This window comes from Phalacrocorax carbo, chromosome 7 (genome assembly GCF_963921805.1).
Source record: "Phalacrocorax carbo chromosome 7, bPhaCar2.1, whole genome shotgun sequence".
Taxonomy (NCBI): domain Eukaryota; kingdom Metazoa; phylum Chordata; class Aves; order Suliformes; family Phalacrocoracidae; genus Phalacrocorax; species Phalacrocorax carbo.
The window spans coordinates 9,109,932-9,120,710 of NC_087519.1; the positions used below are offsets into that span (position 1 = coordinate 9,109,932).

The 10,779-nt window shown below is 48.1% G+C and overlaps 2 protein-coding genes across 2 annotated transcripts; one reads left to right on the forward strand and one right to left on the reverse strand.

Moving 5' to 3' along the window:
- Window positions 1-2,225: 2,225 nt before the first annotated feature.
- MRPL46 (mitochondrial ribosomal protein L46) lies at window positions 2,226-4,927 on the reverse strand. The gene is made up of 4 exons (XM_064456207.1): window positions 4,725-4,927; window positions 4,141-4,336; window positions 3,393-3,566; window positions 2,226-2,672 (listed from the first exon to the last, which is right to left on the reverse strand). The coding sequence occupies exons 1-4, from the start codon at window positions 4,914-4,916 to the stop codon at window positions 2,422-2,424; spliced, it is 813 nt and encodes a 270-aa protein (XP_064312277.1). The 5' UTR covers window positions 4,917-4,927; the 3' UTR covers window positions 2,226-2,421.
- Window positions 4,928-4,930: 3 nt separating this feature from the next.
- On the forward strand, window positions 4,931-8,849 carry MRPS11 (mitochondrial ribosomal protein S11). The gene is made up of 6 exons (XM_064456208.1): window positions 4,931-5,049; window positions 5,231-5,344; window positions 5,582-5,671; window positions 6,424-6,553; window positions 7,973-8,038; window positions 8,489-8,849. The coding sequence occupies exons 1-6, from the start codon at window positions 4,997-4,999 to the stop codon at window positions 8,594-8,596; spliced, it is 561 nt and encodes a 186-aa protein (XP_064312278.1). The 5' UTR covers window positions 4,931-4,996; the 3' UTR covers window positions 8,597-8,849.
- The last annotated feature ends 1,930 nt before the right edge of the window (window positions 8,850-10,779 follow it).

A 10,779-nucleotide genomic window follows, 5' to 3' on the forward strand; every position in this document is an offset into this window, starting at 1 on the left:
TTTAGGTATAGGTTTGCACTGAGTACAAAGACAGCCTGCAGCCACCAAGTTCTCAAAGGAAAATAACAGCCTCAGTGATCTACCGTGGGACCTCTGGGAGTAGAGAGGAGAAGATACAAACCACCTTCTCTGCTAGGAAACCTGCATGATATGCATGATATTCTTCTGCCTTCCCTTTCAGCAAGGCCAGAGCTGATGGGACGGGGAACAGGCCACACAGACACCTGAGGTGCAGGATCTGGGATTCTTTGCAGCAACTGTTTGAGCATTTCTAAACAAAATCAACTGCAGGGAAGAAAAAAAAAAGGCACTCTTCCTATGCAGGTTGGGAGCAGGAATTTGTGTTTTAGGTAATGAGAAAACAACAATTTTAGCTTCCAGGAAAGGCCAAGCTTCTCACACACCTGCTACCTGTAAGAACAAAGGCCTGAGCCCAAGGAAAAAAAAAGTTAAAAGAGGCTGTTTAACCTGGTTCTGATTACACTGCTGGAAGGAGCTACACCTCTCTCAGCACAGATGATGCCCAAAGACCTGTAGCTTGAGCAAGCCAGGGAATAAGAACTGCCTGGATGTAAGGATCAGCAAGATTTTAGTACAGTCTTATGTCACTTTTGTGCTCCTGATTTTGAGAACAAATAAGCATTGACTGAACAGCATTTTATATGCTTTGAAAGTTTCACTCCAGCACATAAAACCTGCCTTTGCCATGGGGCAGAGACCTTGCCAAAGGGCATGGACTAAGCCTGTGCCCCCAAAGCTCTGCTCAGGGGCTGTGTGCTACAGAGTCAGCATGGCCTGAAACAGGGTGGTAGAAAAAAGCCTAATCCTGAGCTGACTGCACCCATGGCCCCCCAGGCTGGTGGGGCACAGCCTGAGGGGAAGGACTCACCTCTCCCCTCTGCAGGAGCTTTCAGACCTGAAGAAGGTGATAGCCTCCCCTTTAGTAGTCCTGACCTCAGACAGAAGCCAAAAAAAATCTGCAGTTTTTAGGCACATTTTCTGCTCTGCATTTATTTCCTCTTTGCAAGTGCTTTCCATTGCAGACACAGCCTCCTTGCCAGGCCTGCAAGGGTACTTCAAGAAACCAAGTTTTGTTTTGTTGGTAATTTATGGCAAGCCTGCAGCTCCCAAACTGCCCAGTGTTAGAAAACAGAAGGCTGCTGTGCTACCCCCCCACCCCAATGGATTGTGGAGTGATTAAGTATAGCTTTAATTTGAGGCCTGCAGCTCAACAGCTCCCACAGGATTGATAAAATATATATAGCAATCTCCAGTTCCACCTCTGGAGGCCGAACTCTCTCCTGATGATTAACGACAGCTATTTCCTCCCTCTCTCCCTGCTGCTGAAAAAGTCTGATTCTCTGCAAGGTCCAGCCAGCACTGGGCCCACACTCTGACTACCAAACAGCAACATTTACAACCAGAAAAAAAACTTCCAAGAAACAGAATCAGCCCCAGAGAAGTGAGACAGCACCATATAAGACTAGGATAGATCTTCTAATAAAGAAACTGAGATAAAAGGGTCAGGTTACCTGAGGCAGACCTGGCTGGGCTGGGTTAGCAGTGCTAGCCTAACACAGCAGGAACAGGAGCTGAGACCTCCCCAGAGCCACCTTTGAGGCTGCTCCCAGGAGGCAGCAATGCTAGAGCAGCCTTCCCCTGCCAGCAAAAACTAGTCTCTCAGCTCAGACCAAGAGCTGCTGCTCAAATGTCATCCTCCCTTCAGTGTCTGTTGCTACAGCTTGAGGCTCAAGAGGAGGGCAGTGTGGGAAGGAAAGCAGCACACATCTAAAGAAAGAGCTGCTGCCTATTTGTCATGCATCTGTGTGCTCCACAGCCACTGCATATCACAGACTCCAGGCCAGAGGCAGCTCCACACAGGTTAAACATAAATAAACTGTGAATATCCCAATCCCAGTTTCCAGCTCCCCAGAAACCCACCTTACCCAGCCTTGTGTCCAGGAGGGTCTGTTCTTACCTAGACACACAAATAACCCCCAGTGCTGCTCTTTTTAAGGAACAGGTGCCAGAAACAAGCACTAGCCATTGCTCAGAAGAAATTATACGAGCTCTAGACTATTTCAGGAGTCTGGTGAGAAAAGCAGGCCTCCCGGCTACCACAGCCCCAGGGAACTGCACACTTGGGAGAGGAAAAGATCACAACATGCATTTCCAGAAGAGGTGGAGGAGGATTCAACAAGAGCACAGAACTCCCTGAGGAAAGCTTCACTTCCAAGTATAAGTTTTAATATTTATTTAGTACAGGCCCGGTGAAGTGAACTGGGAAATAAGGCAAAGGCAAATTATCCTCCAGAGCCTGAGTTAACATCCCATACACACAGACCATGCAAAGCAGCAGCTGTGCTCCTCCCTGGAGCCAAGTACCACATCTTTCCCATCTGTATGAGCACAGCCTGTCATTTATAAGTCCAGAAGGAATCGATTTACTTTTTTCAGGTATTCCGGCTTCAAGTAATCTCCCAGCTCATCCTTCGTGACCCACAGGTAGTCTTCCTTCAGCTCTGCTTGGGACAAATCACTGCTTTGGAGGAAGGCTTTGAAGAAGAATACTTTGGCTCCCATGTTATCCTCAGTCCTGATGGCCCTGGGGAATTTATACTTGTAAATTCCATATGGCGCATTCCCCAGGATTTTGGCTTGAATGTGATCTCCTGCAAGACCCCAGCAACACAAGAGAAAGAAAACAGAAAACAAAACATAAGAACACAGAGCAACAGGAACTGCTCTCCTGTAGTAACAAAAAGGTAGTATAAGCCACTCCTTGTATCTGGCTCAGACTGAGTGTTTCCTCTTCTTAGCAGAAATAGTGCCAATTCTAATGCTTTCTCATGAAAAAAACAACTTGCACTGGAGTCCAGCGAGTCCTCTCAGGGTGAGAGAGGGAAGGAGAGGGTATCAAGCTTTGCCAACCCACAGTGAAAAGCAAGTACACATGCGTTTGCCATCACCTACCTGCCATAAAACCTGCTCCAGGGCTACAAGAGTGAAAGAGAAGCCGCACACCTGGAGCGAGCAAAGATCATTCAGGGGGAATCTGGTGATACTCCAGCATCAGACCACAAGCGCCAGACCAGCGCCACAGCTGCTGGCAGCCAGAGACCCCAACTCACAATCTGCCAATCCAGCCAGCCCCACACACACTGCAGTCGCTCTGTGACACTACACAGTTCCAGAGCGAATTACCCAGGATCATTGCTCTTGCCAGAAAGCCCACCCCACTGAGTTCCATCCCTCTCCCATGAAATGCCTTTTCCCAGCATATGGGAGGCGATTTCCCTACAGCAGAAAGCAGATATCCCTTAGACAGGGCATGGGAAGAAAACCACTGGGACAAAGAGGAAGGAGGGACAGGCACATGGCAAGCTACATACCCAAAAACGTAGCCATGGCTCGCTCAGCTGTGCTTCGCAGCGTCTCTCCAGGCTGCCATTCCACTTGAGGCAGGAGCCACAGCTCCTGGTTACCGATTTTCTGTTTCACCAGAAGCATCAGGTTACTGTCCAGCTTCCTGTTCAACGATGTTCGATTGTTGTTTTTATCAGCATCTGCCAAAAACCACCACACATTGGAAAAAAAGTCTCTTGGCAGAACTGGTCTGATCCCCTTGATTCGTCAGCTCTCTCCATCTCACACCCTTCCAGCAACAGTACACAAACATGGATTCACGGAACAAGACAAAAATCAAGATAGAAATGCTCTCAGGTGCTCTGGAGAGCAATACAGGATTCAGCTGAAACCCACTGTTAAGACTGTATTCTACCTGTTTCATTTCCAAAGGGAATTTATAGCAAGCAGCCTAGGTCTGCAGCTTTACAAAAATCAACAAGAGCACTAGGCAAGCTTAGAAACCAAAGAACCCAGGTTCTCTTGTCTGGAAGCAACATCCATGTTCACTGCTCTGCTCTGATAAGGTTGCGTGAACATGCACTTTGCAGCATGGGAACACTGATTGCCTTGTCAGACAGTTAATTTCTCATATGCTAATGGTGCTGCCATGGAGTCAAGACCCTCTTTAAAACAAAAAAGACTCAATAAAAGCCTCCCCTCTACTGAATTATACTCAGCTGTGTTTGGTAGACAACTGGGGTGTTCTCACCCACCAAAAACTTCAGCCTGTACCTGTTACCCGCGGAGCAGCTTCAAAACGCAGTAACTTCTGTTCCCACTTGTCCTCCAGGTCTTGAGCCATGATGACTGTTTTGCCAGGTGCCTCATCATCATCATCATACATGCTTTCCTTCCTCCTCCTCAGCCGCTCCTCCTCCTCCAGCTTGCGGATTTCATGATCTGAATAGTGGCTTTTCTCCAGCTCTATCTAGAAGGGCAATACAGAGAGTCATTAAGGCACCAGGCTGGACTTGGGAAGCAGAACTAAATGATTTCTACCTCAGAGAATGAAAGATGATGAGAATTTCTCTGAGCTTGAGCAGGACTTCCCTAAGCATCTATCAAGGCCACCAACGGCATTAAGAAGACCACGAAAGCACTACCAAGACCAACAATAGCCGGTGCAGGCAGCAAATCACACAGGAAGCACCCAGCGTCACTTCATGGCAGGAGCAACACCACCCAGGGTCCTCCCAACCCCCGGCCTGTCACCCCACCCGGGGCTAGCAGCCGCAGCCGGTCCTGCGGGCTACTCTCCTCCCCAGGCCTGAGGCAGCCATTTGCTTGTCAGCAAGCCCCCAGCTCCCCCCCTCTACCTGCCCCATAAGAGCCGTCATCTCTTCCTCCAACTTCTCGAGGGGCTGCGTGATACGGGGCAGCCGCATCAAGCACATCGCCCCAAAAAGCCGCCACGGCCGAGGGGCTGCAGCGGTACAAAACCACCGACCCCAACCCGCCACTCGCTTCATGGGCGCCGCCATCACGCTACAGCGCGGCCCACAATGCATCGCGGTGGGCGCCACCATATTTCCTCCTCGCTCCCATCGTGCTTTGCGGCGACCTTTCCCGTCGCCCTACAGGAGCCGCCATGAGCGCAGCGCTGGCGGTCGCTTGGCAACGGCTGCTCGGTGCGGCCTGGGGGTGAGCGGCAGGAGCGGGCGGCGGTGAGGGGGGACACCGAGCCGACCCCCTCGCTCCGGGTCGACCGCTACCACCTTCCTCCCCGTGATGGCGGCCGGCACAGCAGGCCCCGCCGGGCCCGGCCTCCCGCGAGCAGCGCTCGGGGGGACCCCCCGGTTTCCTCACCGTTTCTCTCCCACAGGGGCTGCGCCGCCACCCTCTGCCGGGCCCTACGCACCGGCCCCCGGAGGCTGCAGAACCTCGCGGAGACGGCGGCCGCGAAGGAGGTGGAGAACCAGAGCGCCACCGACCTGAGGTGAGGCGGCCAGGCCGCGCCCGGAGGGCCCCGCCGCTTGCCTCATGCGGGAAGGTTTTACCGTCTCTGGTGGTTTTTCAGCCGAGGAGGGAAAGGAAGCGGTCTGACTCAATCACAAATGCAGTTTGCGTCTCTTGGAGGCCTGATCCGTTCTCTCTTTCCCAATACGGAAAAAAAAAAAAAAACTTCACAAAATTTAAAGAACGAGTGCCTGATAACCCTTGTTTTGCTCCTCAGCCCTTTAATCCTGCAGAGGAACTCCATGAGATGGGATGGAAAGGTCTATGAAGAGATCCCAATAGCTCACATCAAAGCTACATACAACAAGTAAGCAAATAAGCTGCTCCATTCCTGCTCTCGTGCAAAATAAAAGCTTATAACATACCCCTGCTTTAGCTAGTCATTGTTTTGATCAAAAGACTCAAATGAAAAAAACTAGGGGAGTGGCGTTCGTGACTGGGAAGATAATAATGCTGAATTCAAACCTTAGTGCCATTCAGGAAGCATAACTGTCCTTATAGTGTCTTTAACAGCAATAAGATTGTTATTACATGTTTTGACTACATTCTGATATGAATAATTAGATGCTGATGGCTTTAATGACAGGTTACTTCCTGCCCTCTGCTCTAGCACTACTGCTGTACAGCCATTGAATAAATGGTCATATTCTCCAAGAGGGATGGTTGTGTTTTATTAGTGATCCTAGTGTGATGTTTTACTGTTTCTTAAAGCTCTTTTAAGTTCTAGAAATGTTTTGTGCATTTTTTAATAAACAAGAGGTGAAATGTTCACAGTGAGAGGTGGGTCTGAAAGGGCTAGGCAGTATCTGAGGTGTACCTGGATAAAACATACTTTATCCAGAAAGGTTTTGCCACTCCGCTTAGAGTCTCTAGGGTGACCAGAATTGCAGCAGGTTTGTTTAAGTGGGGTAACTCAAAAGGAAGTGCTGAATTAGGGTGGTTTGGAGAGGGGAGACAGGAGTCCTGTGGCAAGCTGTGCCAGTAAAGTGAGCAAGAAGAAACTGGAAAATAAAGCTTTTGCTAGCTTGCTTTTTTTCTTTTGCTCTTCTCTTTCCATAGCACCCACGTCCAAGTGGTCAGCTTTGACAACAGGCCACTTGCCCGTACATCCTGTGGCACAGAAGGTTTCCAGAATGCCAAGAAGGGAACAGCCATCGCAGCACAGACTGCAGCCATGGCAGCCGCAGTGGTGAGTCTGCACTGATGAGTCTCACCCTCCCAGAGGGGAGCACTAGCTGCCTCTCCCTGCTGCCTGGGTACATGCCTCGCTCAGCTCTGTTCCTTAGTGCTTGAGCAGCATGCTGCTGGTTGATGACAGTTTCCCTAGCTTCATCTGACACACTGCGCATCTTCACACAGACAAAGTGTGTTTGAAACAGCAGTTAGAAACACCAGGGGGATGAACTTAGCTGTGCAGGTTGTGATTGGGAAATGTAACTCGGAGCCTATCCTTATCTAGCTCCGGTTTGCATAGCTCCTTTCTTCTAAGTGAACATCTCTCAGCCATTTTGGAAATGTAGCCCCTGAATCAGCAGCAGTTCAATTTTTGCACTGTAGGGGACTGAGAAGTGGCTGTAATTACTGACTGAATGTTTTATATTTGCTCTCTGCCACAGGAGAACTGAGCTGCTGCCAGCAGTTCCAGTCAGAGAAGGTGATGTCCTTGCATGTGTAGTTTCCAGCTGCATACAGTTTACTGTAATTGTTTCTAAAAAACCATGTGGATGTCCAGGTGGCAGGAGAAGATGAGGCTGGCTGTGTCACAGTCCTCATTACAGCAGAATGAGGCAAGGTTAAACTGAAAATCCTCATCCTAAATTAGGTGGAACTCATTCCAGCCTTTCATGTCAGAGATAGCTGGTGCCACTGCTGGCCAACAGCTTATTGTGGTTGACTCGGAGGAATATAAGAACATCTTTGCTATTAATCTGTCCTCATCGGAGCCTCGTAATAGCTGCATAGCTGTGCTTAGCCAGATTTATTCTGTTGCTGTTAAAGTCGCTAGTATGTTAATTGCACCAGTACATGGAAAGCACAGACCCAGAGGAGCTCCATCCATGTGGTGGCAGCACGGCTATGCTTTACAGCAGGTGGTTTTCATTTTCAATTTGCAAGCCCCTAGAATTTTTGCACTGAAGGTGTGGACTCCTGCACAGCAAATAGAAAGCTTGCCTGCTTTTCTCATTTATCTTCTAAAAGGAATCCACTGATCACAGGAGAGAAGTTGCTGCATTAGAGAAGGGAAAAACAGCTTTGAGTTAGTCCTTGTTAGTCCCTTGCCAGTTCAGTCATGTATCTATGGATATGTCATCTTTCTGCCCTGGCTTTAGGTCACAAGTAGTTTGATCTTGAAGCTTTCTCTGTATGCAGAGCTGACAGCCTAGCGCAGAAGTTCTCCTGGTGCTGCCATGGCTGTATCCAGGCCTCCTTTTCTCCCAGTGTCTTTGTGCAGTAATCCTCATAGTTGTCTTCTGTATCTGTTACTACTGCTCTTTATTTTTACTTAAAGAAGACTATGATAGTGGCTCAGTAGGGAATGAAAGACTCTAGGGCAGGCAGAGCAGCAGTAGTTATACCAGAGAACACTAACCAGTTATTATTTTTGCAGAAAGCACGTGGGAAGGGTGTATTGCATGTACGAGTCATGGTGAAAGGACTGGGACCAGGACGCAAAGTAGGTGTCAGAGTTTCTTTTCATATTTTTCTTTCTCAGGCATCATCCAGGTTTTTTAAATTAAGGCTGGTCTCATGACTATACCTATTAACTTGGTTTTTCTGAAGATGATGTAAAGAACTAATCACTCAAGTGCCTCATAATGAGACTTCAGAATCATTAGAGTTTTTGAGTAATATCACTTTGGAGGCAGAGTAAAAGCTGTATTTGGTGCTTCTTCCAACTAAAGTAGGGAAATTGATGGAAATGCTGATGAAAGGACTAGACCAGGTAAGTAATTCGTATCAGAAAACCCAGTTTAAATCTATTTTTAAGATCATTACAAAGTAGAACCATTGCAACAAGTTGATTTTTGGATGGAGGACCAAACTATTTTCTGCTGAGCTTTTTTCCTTCTCTGCTGTTCAATGTATTCATAACAGCATGTCATCTGCTGTCGTCTTCTTCCAGGCTGCCATCAAGGGTTTGACTATGGGAGGTTTGGAGGTCATCTCCATCACCGACAACACTCCGGTTCCACACAACGGCTGTCGCCCGCGGAAAGCCAGGCGAATGTGAGAGGCAGGTGGAAGAGGCACACAGCTTTCAACATCAGTTCGTGTAACAGGGACTGGGCTGAACGGTGCTCCTGTGACAGATTCTGGAAAGACACCCTCCTGGGAAATACTTGTTGAGGGAATCTTGAAGAAGAGAGACTATCCTGGACCTTAAAAGCCCAGGTGGTAAAAGCAAGAATGCATGCCTTCCCTTAGTGTGAAGCCTGTTGTGTATGAAGCTTGTTGATTAAAATGTTGGTCTTCTGACAGCCATTCCTGCTGTGTTCCCAGAATTGTTTTGGCTCTCAACTGCTTTCTTTCCCTTACCACCATGCGTGGCTCTTGTCTGTCCCTCTGTGCTGTTGTTGCCCTTGTTAGGTGGAAGGTGAGCTTGAGGTCTAGATCTCCTTCTGGTCCTCTGTAGTAAACAACTGCTTGGGGTCACACCATCTTCCTTCTCTCCCTCTTTCTCTCACCAAACACATTTGGAAACAAGGCATGGGGTAACTTCCTCTTCCCCTGGCTTGCAGAGCTCAGTGTGCCAGGCGAGAGGCAACTCTCCGTGTTTGCACAGCACGAAGCACTGTAGCCTGGATCTGTTACTGGCAAAGATCTGTTGCAGTGCTTTGTTTCACCCAAGCTGTAGCTGGCCTTGGCAAATGGAAAATGCCAGTCCTAAAGGGGCTGGGATCTTGCCAGTTTTGACGCTTGCAGTCTCTTTGGTCCTGCCTAGTGCACCACGAACTCGATTTTCTGGGGGAAGGAAGCAGGGGGGTAGTAGGCCTGAGGAACAATGAAATGCTGCCAAGGAGATTTAAAACACAAGTCTTGAACTGTACCTCTGTATATCCACAGGCAGCATGAGCTTGTTACAGGTCTGTGATGTGTTAGTGCTGTCCCAACTCCATCCAGAGTGAATTTCTGCCAGGAAAATATGTCTGAGGCTCAGGGAAGGTAACGGCAGTAAATGACTACAGGATCGGTTTCCTGGCTGGCAGAGGCTCACTGCCCAGCAAAGGCCCAAAACCACACTGCCACAGAAGCCCTGGCTGTGTACAGCATACAATGGGCAAATACTTCACTGTAAACAGTGTATTTTGGTGCAGCCAGCAGCTCTATCACAAACCCAGAATCTTTCCTTCTATTATTTCTTTCTGTTGTTTTCCCTTAGTTTCTTAAATTGCATAATTAACTATTCTCTTCCTCTTTAGAGGAAGGGTACCATGGCAACAAGGCAGTGAACCTCCTTCATGGGGCTGAATGGCATACGACAGGTTTTGAAAGAAATTAGTCTGCTTAGAAGAGCCTGTTGAGTTGCAGTTGACAGAAAAGAAGAAAACAAGATTCACATGAATCCCCTACCTTACTCCAACTGTCTGAATTTGATTAGAGGGTGGGTTACCTTAAAGGGAAGTTCCTTGAACTGTCACAGATTTGACAGCGAGGAGAGGTTCTTCCACAGATGTTTGACATGCTAGAAGAGGTTCCGCCTCACTCCAGAAATATGGTTGAGCTTCTAGTGACTTCATATTCCTCTTTTTAAGAGGATACCAGGTCAGCTATAAACTGCAAAGAATAATTCTTCAAGTATCTGGGCAGGTAGCTGAGGAAAGTACATGTGGACACTGATGTGCCTTACAGCAAGGCTGGACTGGTTTCTGTGCCGACCAGCCCTGAGAAAGGAGGAGCACCGGTCTGCACTGGCAGGCTCGTCAGCGATGTACTAACACACTGAGAAAACCAACCACTACCTTTCTCTGCCACAAGCTGCTCGTTGCATCAATGCAGAAGTGCCCACATCAGATAAAGATGATAGAACAAATTGAAAAATAAGATTGGGACGAGATCTGCAGTCCTTCTGAAATTAAGGGAAGAGTAGGTGGATGACTCGAGAGTCAGAAAGCAACAAGAATAAATCTTTGTCTTATCCAGACGTAGAATCAAGGCTGTGCCCTTTATAGAGGCCACTCCTTAACACCCTTGCTTTCTGAGCATTTGTGAACCTTTTATGAAGTCTACCAATACCACCACTGCGTGTACAGTTGGAAGCTTTGTCTCGCTGTCTGCCCTGCCTAATTCTGCTACCTACCCCTATTTCTTCCTCCAACTGACATTTATACAGAAGTCTCCAACCTGGATGGAAGAGGCTGACACTATTTTCTACGGTTCAGTGGCTGGCTCTATACATTATCATGCAATATTTGT

Excerpts from the sequence above, each read along its gene's own strand:
- MRPS11 (XM_064456208.1), top strand. The coding sequence starts at position 4,997 with ATGAGCGCAGCGCTGGCGGTCGCTTGGCAACGGCTGCTCGGTGCGGCC. Across the intron at positions 5,345-5,581 it reads CAGAGCGCCACCGACCTGAG|CCCTTTAATCCTGCAGAGGA; the intron begins GTGAGGCGGCCA and ends TTTGCTCCTCAG. Across the intron at positions 6,554-7,972 it reads CAGCCATGGCAGCCGCAGTG|AAAGCACGTGGGAAGGGTGT; the intron begins GTGAGTCTGCAC and ends TTATTTTTGCAG.
- MRPL46 (XM_064456207.1), bottom strand. The coding sequence starts at position 4,916 with ATGCATTGTGGGCCGCGCTGTAGCGTGATGGCGGCGCCCATGAAGCGA. Across the intron at positions 3,567-4,140 it reads AGCTGCTCCGCGGGTAACAG|ATGCTGATAAAAACAACAAT; the intron begins GTACAGGCTGAA and ends GGTTTTTGGCAG. Across the intron at positions 2,673-3,392 it reads AGCCATGGCTACGTTTTTGG|GAGATCACATTCAAGCCAAA; the intron begins GTATGTAGCTTG and ends GGGGTCTTGCAG.